The sequence below is a fragment of the Orcinus orca genome, chromosome 3, assembly GCF_937001465.1.
Source record: "Orcinus orca chromosome 3, mOrcOrc1.1, whole genome shotgun sequence".
NCBI lineage: Eukaryota > Metazoa > Chordata > Mammalia > Artiodactyla > Delphinidae > Orcinus > Orcinus orca.
In genome coordinates this window covers 1,898,762-1,918,466 of record NC_064561.1, presented here as the reverse complement: position 1 = coordinate 1,918,466, position 19,705 = coordinate 1,898,762, and the positions used below count along the sequence as shown (strand labels likewise).

The 19,705-nt window shown below is 58.0% G+C and overlaps 1 protein-coding gene across 17 annotated transcripts in view; it reads right to left on the bottom strand.

The window, feature by feature from the left end:
- The window catches only part of TCF3 (transcription factor 3), a 35,791-nt gene extending 21,946 nt beyond the window's left edge, over nucleotides 1–13,845 (bottom strand). For 7 of the 17 annotated variants that reach the window (XM_033417528.2, XM_033417526.2, XM_033417529.2 and 4 more), the window contains exons 1-3: nucleotides 13,549–13,844; nucleotides 11,507–11,638; nucleotides 8,238–8,310 (exon numbers count right to left, since the gene is read on the bottom strand). In XM_033417528.2, the coding sequence (XP_033273419.1) occupies nucleotides 8,238–8,310; nucleotides 11,507–11,578 (145 nt within the window). In that variant the 5' untranslated portion in view covers nucleotides 11,579–11,638; nucleotides 13,549–13,844. Of the gene's footprint in view, nucleotides 1–8,237; nucleotides 8,311–11,506; nucleotides 11,639–13,548 lie in introns of all 17 variants that reach the window. The other 10 variants (XM_033417533.2, XM_033417530.2, XM_033417531.2 and 7 more) reach the window with 3 other exon arrangements.
- Between the last annotated feature and the right edge of the window lie 5,860 nt (nucleotides 13,846–19,705).

Genomic DNA, 19,705 nt, shown 5'->3' with positions numbered 1-19,705 from the left:
CAGGAAAAACACCCAAACCTGGAGTTAGAGAAAAACTTGGAAAAACCCGCGCACGCTCCCTGGAGGCTGTGCGCGCACGATGACACACCCATGGGGCTGGAGCTGAGAGAAGGAAGGCGAGGGCCCAGGAATTCCACCCCCAACCCACTGCCCCTCACAAGAGGCAGGAGCCAGGTGCACATCCAGAGCCGCACCCCTCCCTGGAGAACAACCCCAAGGGAGGGGAGTCCCAGCACAGACCCTGCGAGTCTGGAGGACGCAATGGTGCAGGGATGCTGAGCACATCTGGGCCACGCGTTAAGTTAAACTAAGTGGAATTTCGACGCCATCCCAAGAACGGGCACCAGAGCCCGCAGGTGTCGTGCTGCTTCAGGCACTTCCTGTGGTTTATCCCACTGAACCCTTAAGTGGCCGCCATCAACCTCACTTCCCAGGTGAGGAGACTGAAGCCTCGTAAGTGGCAGAATGAACACAGTAAGGACACGTGTTTCTCAGCCAGACATAAACATTGCGAACAAAGAGAAACAACATTTCTAAAGAGTGGCAACATGTTTATACCAAACAGGAGGGTTGGGGAGGAACGCTTTCCTGCAGGACAACAAGATGTGACTTCACTCCTGAGGCGGAAGGAGCCAGACTCAGGAGGCTTCAGCACATTCCCTAAAACCATTAGAACCACCAGCAGCACAGCCTTCCAAACCCAACCCAAGAAAAAACACCAGGCACGACTGCAAGGAAAAAGTATAAAGACGGGAAAACCTAAAATAAAAGCATGGAAAGTGTAAGACAAATGCAGACTCAATTGTTTTGAGAGCTGAGAACACAGCACCTACAGAAAACAGTTCTGGAACGAGTGACTCAGGAAGACAATCCGACGCACATAGATATACCAAGCCTGTGCTCCGCAACGGGAGAGGCCACAGCAGTGAGAGGCCCGCGTACCGCCAAAAAAGAAAAAAAATTACCAAGAATCTATAAAAAAATAAATAACGAAAATACGCATTATTGAAACCAACAGGATATGGCCAAAGTGGTCCTCGGAGGGAAATCTATAACCCTCAACATGATTACTGGGCAAGAGAACAGTGATAAACAAACGGGCCTTCTATTCAAAAGTCAAAAGAGAAAAAAGAAAAGAAAAACTAAAAAAACGGGAGGAATTAAAACAGAAGTAGTGGGGAATTCCCTGGTGGTCCAGTGGTTAGGACTCCACGCTTTCACTGCCAGGGCCCGGGTTCGATCCCTGGTTGGAGAACTAGGATACCACAAGCCACATGGCATGGCAAAAAAAAGGATAAATTAACTAAATTAAATAGAAGTAGTGAAGAGAAAAGCAGTTAATTGATAAAGATCGATTCGTCAATGAAGCAGATTCTTTGGGAAAAAAGTCAATACAGACACGAGACAGCTGGGTCCAGGACAAGGGAACAAAAAGAATAAGTAGATTCAGGACTGAGACATGGATTCATAGGCTCCGGACACGCAGGCTCAGCGGCCATGGCTCACGGGCCTAGCCGCTCCGCGGCATGTGGGATCCTCCCAGACCGGGGCACGAACCTGTGTCCCCTGCATCGGCAGGCGGACTCTCAACCACTGCACCACCAGGGAAGCCCGGATTCCTATATTATTAAAGAATGCAACATGAACCATTTTTAAATGTGCCTGAAACGGATGATGTTCTTCCCCCCTAACAAAATGCTAGAATTAGAATTTACAAGAGGAGTGGACAAAATCGCAACAGGCCAATCGCCGCAGCAGAAATAAAGCAGTTGGGGAAAGTGTCACATGCAAACAGGGTGGCAGTCTGCTCCCCAGTGCCCAGAGAATGGGGGGCCCCACTTGCTGGAGACTGTTCCAGAGAAACTGGTGCAGAAACATGGCAGGGAGCCACAAGAAGCCTCAGTGCCACACGACATGGGAACGCAGGCAAATTGCAAAACGGATGCTGGCAGATCTGGTCTGGCAGCTAAACAAGGATATGGACCAAACCCAAAATTCAGGGAATAGCTGGGTGAGAAAAACCATTAATGGACAGCGTCAGGACGTGGGGAAGGAGGAAACCAGGGGCTGTCCTGAGGCACCCAACACACCACAGTGATGCCAATCACTCGCGTGGATGGTCACATAGGACCAGAAGGAAAGGCCCTGAACATGATAAACACAGACAGTCAGAGAGATCTATCTTGAATCAACAGCCAGGATCAGGCCCGGTCCTGCTGACAAGAAGCCAAACAGCACACACCCAATGTGGTTCTACGAACACTTGCTGATGTGAAAAGGCACATGGCCTCCGCACCAGGATGGAAGAGACCTGAGGATGATTTACCTGGAAAACCAAGCCAAGGGAAGAATGCAAATAATTAGGGGATGTCAGGAGGCAACCAGGTAGAAAATATGGTAAAAAAGATCCCCAAACCACAGCATGGAAAATCCTAAAACACCTAGAAACAACCCTCACTGCAAAAGTATGTGAGCAAATTAAGGAAGAAAACTATAAAATGGCTAAGTGCCTTATGCTTTCGTTTTCAAAGTTTATCTTAAAAACTTAATATTAAGGGTCAAAACTTAAGGAAGAAAACACCAAGTTCTTAAAATATGAAAATGCACTACTATAAACACAAACAGTTCTTCCGAAATTTACCTATGAATTTAACATAACATCAAAATCCCAACAGGTAGGCTTGTTTGTTTTGGAGGGATGTGGGAGGAGACATAACAGTTATTCTAAAAATCATGAAGAAGAATCAGCATGTCTGAATATGGGGTGGGGGTGGGGGACCCTGAAAAACAACAATTGAAGACTATAAAAACACCACAAAGCTAAAGTAACTAGGGGACTTCCCTGGTGGTCCAGTGGCTAAGACTCCACACTCCCAATTCAGGGGGCCTGGGGTTTGATCCCTGGAGAGGGGACTATATCCTACATGCCACAACTGAAGACCCCACATGCCACAACTAAAGATTCTGCATGCTGCAACTAAAGACCCCACATGCCACAAATGAAGATCCCACACGCCACAACTAAAGATCCCACATGTGGCAACGAAGATCCCACACGCTGCAACTAAGACCCCGCACAGCCTAATAAAAGAAAAGAAAAGAAAAAGAAAAAAGAAAAATTTAGTAATAATTCTAAAAAGCTACGGTAACTGACACCAGGTAGTACTAAAGTAACAGGAAGGTAAAAAGATGAGACAAAAATTCATGGGTAAATGGCAATTTAGGAAATGCTTTAAGGTATTTCGAACCACCAAGAAAGGTTTTCTTGAGTTTATTCTGTTGTCCTAGAACTTCCTAAATTAAATGCTTACTCCATTTCTTTTCATTGTATCTGAAGACTGTCAAAGGCTATGATTCTTCCCTAAATACAGCTTTAGCTGCACCTTGTAGCTTCAGTGTGTTTAGATTATTGCTGATTTCCGTCTAGCCTGTTTTAATTTCCTCTTTAACCCAAGAGGTAAACAAAAAAGAATTTTGTTATTTCCAAGTCATTAAGCTTTGTACTTATTTCTACGCTTTTTGGTCTTTCACTTCCAGTTTTACCACATTGTTCTCAAAGAATATGGCTTATACTTTGGTCACTTTTTTTTTTTGGTCACTTTCTTTATGTTACAGGTTTTTTTCTGTGCACGGTATGTGACCAATTTTTGTAAGAATGGTATGATCTCTTTTACAAGGCATGGCCTTTAAAGGTAAGGGCTTCTAACTGGAGGTGCCCCTCAGAATTGCCTGGAAACTCTTACAGGCCCCATCCCAGGCTTTTTATCAGTGTCTCTGGGTCCAGGGCCCAGGGGTGTGTGTTCTGAGCACTCCCACGGGTGAGCTGGATGTGTGCCCTTGGCCAGGAACTGCTGCATAAGCTCAACCTTGATCACTTCACTGTTGAGGTTCTCTACCTCCCACTTATTTTTCACTTTTTTGCTCTGCCAAGAACTGCAAAGGCATGCTTTTCTGCCCTCCAGCATCTTTTCCCGTATATTCCTCAACTTGATGGAATGAGGTACAGGCACATTCATGACTGTCACATCTGCAATGCAGAATGGACTGTGTCATCTAATTCTCAAGGATTTTGCAGAAATGGCACCAAAGCTAGAACAACATAGAAGACTTGACAACATAAAACTGAAACCTGTAAAGCACTGAGGAAAATTAAAAGTCTCCATCATCAACAACGGTTATAAGTGAAAACTTAGGGAAAAGGCTGCAGATCACAAAAGACTAACATCCTTCCTCTATAAAAAGCTCTTACAAATCAGTAAGTGCAGCACAGTGCAGCAGTACAAGACACTACAGGGAAACAACACTGGGTGGCTAGCTGAGATGGTTAATAAACTCTGAATTTCAGCTTCATCGTAAGTAAAATGGGGATGACAATCGCCCTTATTTCACCAACCTGTGAGGAGTGAGGACTCAGAATAAACTATCCAGGCTCAGTGCCTGGCATACAGCGCTCAACAAATGTTGACTTAAGTTGCTGTTGATAAGTGTTACTGTTGCTGTTGTTTTAAAAAGTTCACCAGATACCAATAAAAAGGAACAAGCTGTTGATCCAGCCAACAACTTGGAGGGATTTCCAAGGAACTGTGCTCAGCAGAAAAAGCCAATCTCAGAAGGTTCCATGCTGTATGGTTCCATGTATGTAACATTCTCGACACAACAAAGTTGGGAAGATGGAAAAGAGTAAATCAGGGGTCGTTAGGGTGAGGGGTGGTGGGTGGTGGGTGACAGCAGGTGGGAGGTCATGAGGCGATAGAACAATTCTGAACAGACCACGGTGGTGGCTTCATGGCACTACACACGGGATAAAACCAAGCAGAACTACACACACACAAATGTGGGCACGCAGATCTTGTGAATAAACTACAGTATCCAAATAAACTCTTGTAGATCGTACCAAGGTCAGCCTCCCGAGTTGGTGTCATGTGAGGAACTTGCAGGATTGACAGCTGGGGAGGCTGGGGAGGGGCGTGTGGGGCCGCCCCGCACATTTCTTTGCAACTTCCTGTGAATATATCACTATTTCAAAATAAAAAGTTCACTAAATCCAAGAAAAAAAGGGGGTAGTGATCAGAAATTCATCAAAAAATAACTCATCTGGCCAATCTGCTTTTGGAAAGATAATCGCCCATGATTAACATGTAAATGCCCATTGAAACGGCACATTTGGAGGAGGTTGGAAACAGCCAGCACTGGGACGCCAGAGGGACATTCTTACTGTGGAAGCAAGTCCACGGCTGGCAGTTCTAGCCGGGAACTTACTCTGAGGCCATAACCGCACAGCTGTGCTGAACCAGGGTAGATGCCGCCTTGCCTACCTGTTAGGTTTGTACCCAAGGGCACGTTACCTTTAGAGTCACACAGACCAGGAAAGCTGTGAGACAGGAAAACAGGGAAGACGTCGTCTCCTCCGGTGTCAGCAGGTGTTTCCCCATATCTCGTGGGGCCTCGGACCCTGTAGGTTGTGGCAGAGGACGTGCTGCCACTGAGAGATCTGTGCCTTGGGGTTTCCCAAAAAGGAGGGAGTGGAAAAATTATCCCCGTTCTGCAGTCTTCTGCTCTAGATGATGAGGAGAAATCCTCTGGCCTCAGGGACGGCGCAAGCAGCCCGCACACCCCACACGCTCAGCTCCTCTTCCCGAGACCTTCAGAGACCCCTCCTCAGAGACCTGTCCCCGCTGGCCTGGGTTGCTCCTCTCCTAACGTGAAGTGCCCTTTCGAAGTGAATCTAAAAGAAGCAAGTTGACTCAAAGGAATTCTAAGTAGAGAGACACTAGGCCAAGACGTGCAAGGAGGGTGAAGGGGAGAATGTGGCTGAGCGTGACCTACTAGCATTCAGAAACTCTTGTCCCCTTAAAGCGGCACTGCCCGTCTGCAGGGCGGTGACCCATCTTACAGATGAAAAAAGCTGAGGCTCAGAAAGGGGTGACTTCCCCAAGCCCTATCCCGCTGTTGGACCACCAACCTTTCCACCCCCGCCACCTTCCCCTGGAGTCTCCATCTCCACCAACAAGGGAGTAGGGAAATGAGCTCAGAGCTGGGAGAGCCCCCCAAAGGGACCAGTCTCAGTTCCTGTGGCTCCCGGGTCTGGAGCTGCGAACCCCTGCACCCCCTCAAGGCAGACACCGAGATGCGCCCCACGCCTCAGTTTATAAGGCACTTTCACGCCCAAGGACTCGCTGAACCCTCTGCCGATGGTGAGACTCCCATTTTACAGACTAGGAAACTGAGGCTTGCAGTCACACCACCTGTGTCAGGTGACACGGCCTGCCTTGTGCCTGAAGTGGCAGCAAGGAGGGAACCTCTAAGCTCAGGTCTTAGGGCTCCCGGTCCTGTGCCCCCTCCCCCGCCCCAGACAGCACTAACTGCTCAAATGAATTGGGGAAAGGGGTCCCCAGCTGTGTGTCCAGAACTGGAGACCTCCTGGGCTGGACCAACCACACCACAACCCTCGTGGGGAAGAAGAAAACTCAGCCCGATGTGCAGCGGGACAAGGCTGGACCCTCCCCACCTGAAGTGGCCAGGGCAGGGCCCTTGAGCGGGCTGCGGCTGCAGAAACCACACAAAATCAACCTGCAAAATTCACAGGGGTCCCAGTCAGGCTGGGCCAGGCATGGGGTGTCCTGGAGGGGCCCCTTCCTTGGGGGTTACTGGCCCCAAGTGGACACTGGGCAACAGGAGAGAGCAGGGGGATGACCTGGGGGAAGATGAGGGAGGGACTGTGCCACCACCTCCAGGAAGCCTGCCGGGGCCTGACCCTCTGCCTGAGGCAGGGGAGCAGCAGCACCCCCTGCTCCCCAGGGCTGTTTTGGGAATGGGGAGGCAGGGTGGCCTGTGGGGATTTCCACACTTCAGGGAGGACTCTGGCCAGCCCTGAGGCCACTTCCTCAGGCGGACAGGAAGGCCAGCGTGGGGCAGTGGGGTCAGCAACACGATGTCCCTCCTTTTGCAGGGGGGGGTGGGGGGAGTACAAACCACCCTTGAAACCCCCTCCTCCTCCAGCCAGAGCCCACTAGACACCCTGATAGAATCTGGAAAAGACAGACCCTTCCATCTTGGACCCCAGAGACGTGGGGGGACACGGCCCCCATCCCAAGACCCCAAAAAGATACTGAAGTCCGTGCAGAGCTCTGGCCTGCCCAAGGGGTCCCCTATATCCTCCCGACAGCCAGAGCGGGCTCCTCCCCATGCACGTGGCTCCTCTCAAAAGCCCGAGTTCACAAGGCCCTGCACGGCCTGCCCTCCCCCCCTCCTCTCCCCACCCCTCCTCCCTCTCCCCCTCCCTCACTCTGCTCCATCCACACAGGCCTCCTCACTGTTCCTCCAACTCGCCAGGCATGGTGCTGCCCCAGGGCCTTTGAGCCCCCACGCCTCTGCTCAAACATCCAAACACCTCTGTGGAGACAGCCCCTACTGCCCTCCCCACCACTCTGCAACCTGACCCCTGCTCTATGCTCCTTGAGGCCATGCCATCTGTCCTCCCTGGGCCATGTCCTCTGCACTCAGTACCAGGCAGGGTGACCAGCTCATCCAGGTGTGCCTGGGATGACCCCAGTTGGAACGTTCAAAGTCCCAGATCCCAGGAACACCCCCCCCAGACCTCGAACAAACCAGGCCAGGTGATCACGCTAGTGCCAGGTCTCATCAACGATCAGCACCTAATACATACTTGAATGAAAACAGCCAGGATCAGAGCAGGATTTGGAGAAAGCTGGGGTTCCATATCACACTCCTCCTGGGCCTCAGGTTCCCTCGCTGGGGATGGACTGGACACCCAGAACCCCACTGGGGCCAAGGAGACCCTGGAGGCTCAAGTGCCCAGCTCACCCAGGCCCTCGTGAGTCACAGAGTCCCCCACACCCGGACCAGGGGCCAGGCTCTCGGGGCAGGGTGGACGGTGACACCATGCTGACCACGGGGCTCCCTCCCTTAGCCCCAAGGCAAGTCACACAAGCACAGCGACAGCCGCCTCCTGGGGTTCCCTTAGGCTCACCATCCCCCTACCGCACGCCCACATGGGCACCTGGACCTCCGCCCCAGGCCCCTCACCCCCACTCCACCTGGCGGGCCTGAGCGCTGCCCCCAAACACCTCTCCCCTTAGTGCCTAGTCCACAAGGCTGCGCCCGGCAGCCAGCCCCACCCCACGGTCGCCCCCCCTCACCCTCCATGGGCCCACCCTTCACACGCGGTGATCTCCTCAAGCAAACAAGAAGCCCCCAGGCAGCCAGCGGGGTCCTACCTGAGCTTCCAAACTGGGCCCCGGCCAGGGAGGTGGGCCGGCTCTTCCCATTGGCCACCGGCAGGGGGAACATCTGCGGGGAGAAAGAGGGGGTGAGGGGGGGGTGCACAGCCCAGGGCCACAGCTCTGCCGGGGTCCTGTCCCCCAGGAGGCCCGAGGCGCCCCGAGGGCCCTGGTGGGAAGAGGCTCCCCGGTGCCCCTCCGGAGCAGGGAAAACTCCCCTGTTTACCTCTGTATTTGTTTTATGGGAATGAAATAACATGAAGGCATTTGATACAATGTATCCGCTTAAAAGTGATCCAAAGTTTTCTTCAAGTTTTGGCTTTATAAAAAATGAGATCATTTACACTCCCAGGTGGATCGCTTGTCCCACCCGTGTCCCAGCCGCGGACCCCGACCTTCACCCTAGGAGCCCGGCATCCACCTCCCCACGAGCCCCTGACCCCGAGCGGTGGGAGTGCAGGGAAGACAGCCAGGCCCCACCACTGTGATAGTGAGCGGGGAGGCCCCCACGAGCCGGGCTCCGGGCTCAGAGCTGCACCCTTCCCGGCCAACGACAGTACAGTTCTCCCGGGTGGGCGGGCACCGAGTGTGAGTGCATGGCCACGACCCCCCCAACTCGCTCACCCAAACCCAGTGTTAAGTCCCTCAAGATTAAACAGCTTAGCAGCATTAACTGGGAAAACCCAACATCAACAAACCCTCGTGCTGCAGAAGAAACAAACCATGACCCTGCCCTGCCCCAACGGCCTGAGTTTCAGAGGTTCTTTTGGGGACCAAGCAATTTAGAGTGGCCGCAATCAGCATTAATGCTCTGTGGGGAGCGGCTGACAAGCAGGACATGGGGGTGTGCGTTCTGTGGGCATGACTTGGGGCAGCATCACAAGCCCTGGGAGTGACCCAGGAAAGGGGGTCCTGCCCCCACACCCTGTTCTCCAGAAGGGGAAACTGAGGCCACAGGCTGAGCTGGCAGGGCGAGTGCAGACTCGGGGCAGGTGTGCACCCAGGCACACCCAGGACTCGGGTTCTCACGGGGTCTGTAGTCCTCTCCGGGGGCAGGGCTGTGCTCACCGCACCCAGGGCCTTGGCTTCAAGGCGGGCCCCTTTCCTGCTGGGGACACTGAGGCTTGCGCTGGGGGAGGGGCAGGCCTGGGGATCAGGAGTCTGAGCGGGGTGGTGCTCAATTCTGTTTCTGTTTCGCCCTCCAGGGTGCCAGGGGCCGCTGACGTGGCACTTGCCGCGGGGCGGGTGGGGTGGGTGGAGGGAACTGGTCTGTGTCCTGCGGGCACTGAAGGTCTGTGATCAGCCCAGCCAGGCCCCCACACCCCCCTCGGAGCCTCAGTATTCCCTTCTGTGAAACGGATGCAGCGTTCGCACCATGCGGGCTGTTATGAAACCCAAACGCACGTGGGCATCGTGGGCACGTAAGGGCCTCTGCACGCGCAAAGCTCAGAGGAGCACGGTCGGGCCACCAGGCAAGCCCACAGCACCCTCCCCGGCCCCTCGCCCTTCACGGCTGTCGTCAGACCCAGGGACCACCTGAGGCCCACACCCCCTCGGAGCCACCAGCTTAGCAGGCGAAGCTCAGGGCTGGGGCAGAGGTGCAGTTTTACCAGCTAGGAGGAGCCGCTTTTCCTGGCACTGAACTGGCAGTTGCCTCGTTGACTTTAGAGGGACCTACCCCAAGGAAGCGCTTTCCCTTCAAAATCTTTTCAGTCGAAAATTTGTTTCAGAAAAACAAATTAACTCAGTGTCTCTGGGGCAGGTGGGAAGAAAAGGGTGTGAGCCTCCTGTGATGGGGGGCTGCCTCAGGGCCTCTCTCCTCACGGGAACAAGGAGGTCGAACAAAAATCCAGTTCTGGGTTTTCCCAGAGGACACACACTGGGCACCTCGCACGCTCAGCTTCACCTTCCTCATCTGTGAAATGGGTCTGAGCTGGGGGGCGGGGGAGTTTGGACCCCCTGGACAGCAGGGGGTGGTGGGCAAGTGGTTGAGGCTGTGGGTGTGGGGGGGGCGAGATCAGAACCTGTACCACCCCCTCCCCTGACCCCCAAGCCGGTCTGTTCTGGCCCAGTGGTCTGTGACTTGTCAGTTTAACAAAAAAACAACTGAGCAGCACCCCTGATTCCTCAGCTGGGACGCAAAAATAAAACGGGGCTTAAAAATACCGGCATGGCCCTTCCGGAGCCGCGGCCGCTCCGTCCCGTGGGCTGTGTTTTTCCGCAGGGCGGATGATGTCGTTTCAGTTTGGGGACTTTTGTTTCGACAGACCTCAGTGGCCTAGGCCTCATACCGGCAGAGAATTAAATTCAGACCGAAAGCATCCTCCCTGAACCCATTTCAAACCAAAATAGTGCTCGCTGGGGGAGGGGTGGGGGCAGGATTTAGGGAGTCCACACACAGCTCCTGGGTTTGTGAGGAAACGCAGACCACCCCCCCTCCCCCCGACACAGGTGGCCCACTGCACAGACAGGCAAACCAAGGCCCCCAGCCCTCCAAGGGACGGTCCAGCTCCCAGCCTCCCTGGGCCCGCCTGAGCTGTGTGACCTCTGGAAGGCAGTACCCTCTCTGAACCTCCATCGGCCTGGCTAGGGAACGGGCTGTGTCAAATGGAGCACACCGCCTGGGAAGTGTGAGGACATCCCCCTGCCCCCCCCCACCCCGTAGACCCACGGCACTGGCTCTCGTGTCAATAAACTGAGGAATCACACGTCCACTGCCTGTGACCTCTCCTCATTTACAGAAGGTCTCCACAGAGGACACCTAGACTATGGGCTCCCACCATCTTTGGCACCCACGAGAGCATGAATAACCCCGATCACACAGTTTTCCAGGTCCCAAGGCAAGGTCACTGCATGCCCAGAGCCAAGCTGGGGCCTCACAGCCGAGCCTCCCCAGAGAAAAGCTAAAGGCCATGGGCAGTCCCTCCCTCGCTCCGGACCTCAGTTTCCCCAACTGAAAAGTGGTGGGTTGGACCCACTCTGTGCCTGGGCAAACAGCTGGATGACGACGGGTGCCTCTGGAAGCCGACAAGGGCCCCAAAGCTGCACCCCGCCGCGGAGGCGTCAACACATCCATCCGAGGGCGCCCCAATTCCCCTAGCCCCACCTGGGGCTCTTTAACCCATAGGAGCTTGAGGTCCAGATGCTGGCAGTGTTTTTGGCACAAGCTTCTTTCCCAATGTCTGGGGGGCGCAGGAGTGTGGACAGCTGGGCATGCGGGGGGCAGGGGGGAGACGACGGGGGGGGGGACGGAGAGGGCCGCTCACCATGCTGAAGTCTAGGAGATCACTGAGCTCCTTGTCCGTGCCCACGGGCGCCATCCTCTGTGGCTGGTTCATTCTCCAGCGGCAACGGGGAGCCAGGGGCCGGGGGTGGGCTCCTCAGGCCTAGAGACAGCCCTGCAGGGTGCCCGCAACGGATGCAAGGAGAGGTGAGGGGTGGAGAAAAGAAGAGCTATGAGTGACAGTGGCCAAGGTGAGCAGATGGGGGAGAGCTCTTTAAGAGCCCCTCTAACTGCTCTGGATCTGGGTCTTCCAAGGCTGCGTCCCTCCCAGACTCTGAGACATGGGGGTGGGACAGCCAGAATTCAGGGACTGGGGCCCCTAGAGACCCCTCCCCAGAGCCCTCAGGGAGTTTGAACAATGTGGGGGGAGCGCAGAGTACATTCCCTGAACTCCCTCTGCGACCACCAAGGAATCAAGTTGCAAATTTTAAACTGGATGCGGGGTGGAGTGGCCCCTTCCCAGCTTAGCCAGAACCCGCCCCTCTCCCCCGCCACCTCTCCCATTTCCACCCACCCTCAGGCTTTCCACTGGCCCCACCCCAGGAAGGGGGAGGGGCGACCCGGCCCCGCCCCAAGGGAAATTTGGTGACACCCCCCCCAGCAGCTGTCAGAGCACGTTGAAGGCCCGGTCACCCCCAAATTCAAAGCAAAAGAAATCCACAAGACGGCGAAACCTCCTTCCTGCTCCACAACTAAATAGGGGGGACGCCCCGCGCAGGGACCTACCCGCAAAGCTTCCCACTACACTTAACCTCCTCCCCCCCATAAAAAACCACCAAATTCTGGAAAAAAAAAAAAAACAACACCCTAGATTGTTTTATTGTCACGATGTATCCGGGAATTATTCTTAAGCAACTTTGAAAACATCCCTTGCGGGGGTGGGGGTCCCAAGACCAGGGTTTCCCCCCACCCCGCATGGTCCCTAGGGGCTCCATTCTAGCATGGGGGGGATCCACCTGCCGGGCCCCATCCCACACCCTGAAAAGAGAGGAAGACAGGGTCTCCGTCCCACAGTCAGACAGTGAAGTCCCTCCAGCTTCTCTTCCCCGAGCCCCAGGTGCGGGCGGGGGTCGCGAGCGAAAGGGGGTTCCGAGATCGAGGGAGACCCGACCTCAGAAGCGGAGAAACCCCCGCTTTGTTTGCCAACTGAAGACGAGTGTGAAACGGATGCCCCAGCGCAACCCCTCCCCCGCGAAGCTTTTTCTTTTTTGGAAAGCGTGTGAAACTGACTTTTTTTGAAGAGTACGAAACCGCACTTTTTCTTGGGGTGGCTGAAACCGATTTTAAGGCAGATCTGGGGGGGCTAAACAGGCTTCTCTAGAAGAGCTGAAACACTTCTGGGATGTCACGAGAACTTTTGGGGGCTCGAAGGGGACTCGAAGGACGTGTGAAGCCACCCTGGGAGCAGAGAAGCAGAAACGTCTTCCTTTGGGGGGGGAGGGGTGGGAGGAGGCCCGGGAAACCAATCCCCACCCCACCCCCCGCAGCCGGTGCGGGCGGCGCAGCCCGGGAACCCTTTGAAGCTCGGAGCGCAGCCGCTGCCACCGCGCTGCTCGCCCCGAAGCTGCCGCCCGTGCCCGCGGAGCGCGGAACAGATGGGGCCCCCGGCCCGAGCCCGCAGGCGCACCTTCCCCGCAGACAAAAGGACGCTCCCTCTCCCTCACTCGCTTCCCTCCAAACTCCGCCGCCGGCCGGGCCCCCGGGGGAAGGGGCGCTCGCGGCCTGTGCGCCGCTGCCCCGCCGCGAAGTTGGGCGGCCCCGCGGCGCCCCCCGCGCCCCCGCCCGGCTCCGCAAACTTTCCCGAAGTGCCGGCCGGCGGGGGCGCGCGGGCCCGAGCGCGCACTCCACGTCGCCGGCCCCCTCCAGCGCGCAAAGTTGGAGAACAATGACTCCGGCCGCGCCGCCCCCCGCCCCCCGCCCGCCCCCGCCCCGCGTCCCCGGGTCCCCGCGTCCCCGCGTCCCGCCGCCGTGCAGGAAGGCCCGGCCCGCCGGACACCAAGCGGCGGACGGTCCCGGCGCGCTCACCTGCTCGGCGTGGCCCGGCCCGCAGCGCACGGGGGGCGGCGGCATGAACGGCCCCCCCGGACAAAGGGGCGTCGCGGCCCCGAAGGGCGCGCGTGGGCGGCGGCGCGTGGCCCGGCTCCCCGCGTGTCCGCCCCGCGGGCCCTACGCGGCCAAGGCGCTGGCGGAGGCGGCGTGCGAGGAGCCCGCGGTGCCCGCCGGCCGCGTCGTTGGGCTCGGTCCGGCCCGCTACGCCCGCGGCCGCCGCCGCTGCCTCATCTTCCTGCGGTGGGAGACATGTTCCGCCCCCCACCCCGCGCCGCGCCCCGCCTCCCGCCCCTGCCAGGCCCCGCCCCGCGCGCGCCCCGCCCCGCCGCCGTCCGCGGATCCCTCCGCCGTTGCCCGCTCGCCCGGCCGCCGCCGCCCGCCCCACGCTTCCGCTGAACGCGGCTGAGGTCCCGCGGAGTCAGGAGCCTGGAGCGGGAGCGCTGGGGTTCCGTCGGCCAACGGCCGGGGTCGAGGGCAGGGACTATCTTCCAGCGCGGAGGCGCACGTGGTCTCAGTGCACTGCCTGACGCAAGCGGGTAGGGCAGTGAGATGGAAAGATAAGGCAGAGCGACCGGGGCCAATCGGAGAGTGCGAAAGCCTGATTGGCGGGGCCCTCGGCCTTTCGTAACTAGGCCCCGCCTCCACCCCGCCCCCTTCGCTCGTCCCAATGAAGGAAGAGGCAGGACTCTCTGAGCTAGAGGCCGCGAGAAGCGGTAGGGGGTGGGGCTTGCAGTTTTATTTTCAGGTTTGCGTGGCCGCCCGCACGGCCGTTTTGGCTCGGTCGTATCTGAGTTCCTAATGCTGGACCCCGGTGCTGGGTGTGGCGAGCGTTTCAGACCCCCCGAGAACGATTCAGACTAATCTTACCTGCCAGGCCACCGATGCCAGCTCTGTTTTAGGGTCAGACAGCCCCACGTGTAACCCGCTCTGTGCTTCTGACTTGCTGGTTGCCTTTGCCTGCCTGAGACTCAGTTTATTGATCCATAAAATGGGATCTGGACCTGAGTTTGGGCAGTACTAAGGCCGGACCAGGGCTTCTGACTCTCAGTGGTCTGAGAGTCCACTTAGATCCCAAGGCCCCACACACACAGCCAGGGGCTCTTCAGCTTTTGGGAACCATAGACCCTACAGAATAAAAATAATAATTAGTATAAATTAAAATAACACAATCTTTCGTGGCCCCCTGTGTCCTCAGAGAGAAAGCTACACTCCCTTGCAGGCTGGGAAGAGGCCACGGGTACCCCTGGCCCACTGGGCTCCAGCCTCAGCGGCCTCCTCCTCCTCCTCACTATTCCAGAACCTGCCATGCTCATTCTCATCTCTGGGCCATTGCCCTGGCTGTGCCCTCTGCCTGGAAGGCTCTTCCACCCCATCTGCAGCCCTGAGTTCCCACAGTTCAGGGCAGCCCTCGGTCCAGGGAGCAGGGCTGAAAGGAAGGAAGAAAAGTGGGGGTCCTGGGGGGAGGGGGGTGGAGAAGACCCCAGGGGCAGGTGGGGAGCTCATGGGGCTCCTTTAATAAAGCCTCTTCCTGCTACATGCAAACTGGGCTGACCTTCACCCTGACCCCGTCTGGGCCAGAGCGCCTCCATGTGCCACAGGTCTGGGGAGAGGACTGAGGGTCTTGGGGTCGGGGTTCAAATCCCTCATCCCTCCCAGCATCACTGTGACCTCGGCCAAGTTCTTGCCACTCTCTTGGCCTCAGTTTCCCCATCAGGAGAATGGAAGGGTGATGGGCACAGAGTAGGTGCTGATGGGCACAGAGTAGGTGCTGAGGACATGTGTGTTCATCCTGCGGCCTCTCCCCACTGTAAGACCTAGGTGTCCGAAATGAGGGTCCCCTCAGCCCACAGTCTTTCCCTGGGCCAACCATGACCGCACAAGTCCATGGTCTGCTCTGGCTTCCTCCTAGCCTGAGGGGTTTCTCAAGGACCAGGCTGAGGCTGAGGCCCCTCCGGGACCCCAGCCTCACTCAGGTCGGGCCAGCACCCTCTCCCCGAACAATGCTAAGGTTCTAACCCGCATGGGGCCAGTGTTCCTGGAGTTGACACACCCACCGAAGCAGGGGAATGATCCATTCATGGGCCATGCAAATACTGAGCACAGATAGTGTGCCAAGCTTGGTGCTGGACACTGGCGCACATTGGTGACTGTGACCTGTCCAGTCCCCATCCTCCAAGGCAAGATGAGCCATCAAAGGCTTCCCCCCCAGGGCATCCCCCCAGGGCTTCCCCCCCAGGGCATCCCCCCAGGGCTTCCCCCCCCCCCCAGGGCTTCCCTGGTGGTGCAGTGGTTAAGAATCCGCCTGCCAATGCAGGGGACACAGGTTCGATCCCTGGGCCAGGAAGATCCCACATACCGCGGAGCAACTAAGCCTGTGCACCACAACTACCGAGCCTGCACTCTAGACCCCAAGAGCCGCAACTACTGAGCCCACGTGCCACAACTACTGAAGCCCACACACCTAGAGCCCGTGCACCGCAACAAAGAGTAGCCCCCGCTCACCGCAATTAGAGAAAGCCCGTGCGCAGCAACAAATTCCTAGCACAGCCAAAAATAAATTAATTAATTAATTTTTTTAAAAGGCTCCTCCCTTTAGTCCCAAATGTGCTCTTTCCATCCATATGTTTGGCTGTCAGGTCCTCACGCCTGAGTGATTAAACCCATTGTACAGATGAGGAAAATGAGGTTTAGAAATCTCCTCCCTGGGGCCCAGTCCACCCTGGGGCTCACACCTGCCAGAAGGCCCTCCCAGCACCCACAGGCCACCGTTGTCTTCCTTGGGGAGACCCAGCTTGGGGCTGAGTCACCGGGAGGAGCAGCCCGTGGGGGCCCCACTCGGCCACAAGCTCTGCCCAGCCCCGAGGCCCGGGTGTGCCCTACAGGGCCCTGGCATGGGGACAGGCAGCCAGCAGCTGGTGCCAGGGGCCCCTCGAGGCCAGCCACAGCCCGCCCCCCCCCCTCCTGACTGCGGCCTTTGTTCTCCTTTGGGTGCCAGCCGGGCAGGCAGGCTGGAGCCAGGGACCTGCCTCCCCACCTGGGGCTGCCTTTCCTCCCCCCAAGCCAAACCTACTGTGCGCTGCCGGGGTTAGGGACCCAGAGGAGGAGGAGGACCCCATTCCTGGTTGAGCAAACTCATGCCAAGGACAGATTCCCACCAGCGAGTGGGGCAGCTGGGGACAGAACATGGGGATGGTGGTGGAAACTTCCAGAAGACAGTAGTTGTGCAGGCCACGGTTGAGCACGGAGAGAAAGCAGTTGGACTTAGGACTTGGGGGCCACCCTGCTGACATCGTGCTTATTTGTCTCCAGAGTGGGCACCTTCTCCTGGGCTGTGAACAAGCCCACCCCCAACACTCTCCCACCCCCACCCAGCCCCTCCCTGCTTTTCTGAAGCCCGGGAGGAAGGGAGGGGCCCTTATCAGTCGAGCCAGACCCCACACACAAACCTAGGTTCAGGGTCCCGAGGGAAGCAGGGGGCGGCACTGCCTCTGGAGCTGGGGGCTTGGTAAGCCACCCCTGTGGAGGGGCCTGGCCCCGATTTGTCCACGCTCACCATGACCCCCACCCCAGACATCATCGGGGCTCATTCATTCATTCATTCATTCATTCTCCCTGGATTCTGGGAGAGAGGTCTCTGCAGGGCCTGTTGCTCGGGTCTGGGGCCAAGGGCTCTCGCTGGATACAGGGTGGGGGGCTTCTTACCCTCTGCAGAGGAGGGAGGAGGTGCTGGCCGTGGCGGGCATAAAGTGGACGATGAAGCAGCACTGCTGGCCACTCCCCAAGCCTGCCTCCCCTGGCGCTCACAGCCGTGGGCATAAGGAGGGGACCCCGTCCCTCCACCTGAGCTTGTCCTAGAGAGCCAGAGGGCCAGGAGGGCTGGGCGGGGTGGGTGCCTGGAGCCCCAGCCTCGTCCTCCCCATTGCCGGGGCACGAGGAGGGGCTCTAAACTTGCCCTTCTCTGCGGTGGGTTCCCTGGGGCAGCGACACTTGGATGTGACCAGAAAGATGAATGATATCAGTGGGTGAAGAATAGGAAGCACTGGGAGTGGGGGCACTGCACAGGTTACTTCAGGAAGCCATGAGGCTGGAGCCCAGACAATTGGAGGGAAAATGAGCGAAGGTCAGGGGCACTGGGTCTCCATGGTGGGGTCACTATGGAGCCTCGTGGGGATCTGAGCAGGAGAGAGAAGCGGTCCCAGTGGTGCCATTTGGAGGCTGCAAGTTCAAAGGGGAGGAGGAAGGATGATCTTTAGGGGAGAGAGGGGCTGGCCGTGGGGTGGTGAGCTGGGTGGGCTGGGGGTACGTTTGAGGGGTAACAGAAGGATTGCCTGGGGTGGGGGTGAGGAGGCAGCCACCTATGGGCACTGGGTGTGAGGCCTGGGACCTCACTGCCTCAGTAGTGGTGCCCTCCTCTGAGCAGGGCCGTCTCAGGGCCAGTGACAGGGATGAATGGGGCACAGGAAGCCCGCGTCCCAGTCCCAGCCCTGCCAAGGCCCCAGGGGACAGAGCCCCAGGGGGCAGAGCCAGGGCTTGGCCACGAGGGGCTGCACGAATGAATGAATGAGCACCGCCCCAAGCTGAGCCCCAATTCTGCTCTGAGCCCCTACCCTGGATCAAACCCTGAGACCAAGCTGAGCCCCTGGCCCTGGCCCAAGCCCGACCGCACTGAGCCTCTCCCACCCGGGCCCCCCACCTGCCCCCTCCCCCTGCCCTGTGCCCATCCGCCCCGGGGGGCTGGTGCCACCTGTCGAGGGCTGCCCTTCCTCCTCCTGGCCCGGTGCCCACAGCTCCTGACTCAGGGGCCCTGGGGGCCTGTCCCACCACATTCCGGGGCGGCCTGTGTCAACACTGGGCGCCTCCCCCTGGACTGGCCCCCAGGCATTGTTCGGCCCAGTTCTGGGGCGGGGGTGGGGGTGGGCGAGGGGGGCAGGGCAGGGGACCTGCTGCTGCCCATGGCCCCACCCACAGGGTGGCCCCACTGACTTCTGCCTGTGGCGGCATGGGGGTGCTCCTAGCTACCCAGGGCACAGACACCCTTCTCCCCAGTGCCCTGCAGCTCCCCTGAGCTTCATGCGGTGGGAACCACCCATTGCTCAGATGGGCAAACTAAGGCTCTGGCCCCTGCCTAAGGCAGGCCAGCCTCCTATACCTGGTTCACCTGTCCGCCCAAGCTCCTTCACCTGTTCCCTGGTGCCTTCCAGGAACAGGGGGACATCCTGCTGCCAGCACCTTGCCACACTAAGGGGTGTGGGTTTTACTCAAGGGTGCTGGGGAAAGCCAGGAGGGCAACGTGGTTTCCTTGGGGACACAGGAGCTGAGACTGAAAGGTTGAGGGAGGGTGATCAGGAAGAGGGCACAGCTGGGGCCAGGGCCGGGTGTGGCCTGGGGGATCAAAATTGTTCCCTGGTGTGCACTGAGGGCCCTGGAGAGCCCTGGCACCGACCCTGGTCCCGGCCACCCTGTCTGGAGCTGGGACCCCTTGCCTGCCCCTCCCCAGCCCCCCGTGAGTTTCCAGGCCTTTGTCCTGGCTGTGCCCTCCTCCCGGGTCACCCTTCCTCTTGCTGTGCCTGACTCTCTCCTCCTCATCCTTCGGCCCTCAGCTTGGGTGCCACCTCCTCCAGAAAGCCTTCCCAGCCAGCAGGGCAGGCCAGGCCCCCTGCCTGTCTTATAACTCCTGTCACCATTCATCCGTCTTTTTGCCGTTTCTGTCACCCCGTCACTCGCGCCAGATTAAGGGCTCCCGGGTGGCGGCCCAAGCTTCCTTGCTCACTGTCACGCCACGAGGCATGGGGCATACCAGGTGCTGTGGAGGCCTGGAGGGTGGCAGTGAGGCAGCCGAGGTCCAGCAGGGCTCCTGGTTCCTAGGGACAGGTTTGGGGCCAGACAGGTGGGTGTCCCGGGGAGGACCCGGAGCGTGAGGACTCCTCCCAGCCCCTCAGCCCTGCTCCCCAACAGGTTTGAGTTCAAGTCCCACCCCCACCCCACCCCAAGTCTTGGCTGTATGACCCTGGGCAGAGCTGGACTGGGTCATCTCCGGGCCCCAGGAACTGTTCAGTGGCACTTTCCCTGCAGGTATCATCTCACTGAATCTCACCTCAGCCCTGTGAGGCAGTGACCATACGGCGTCCGTGTT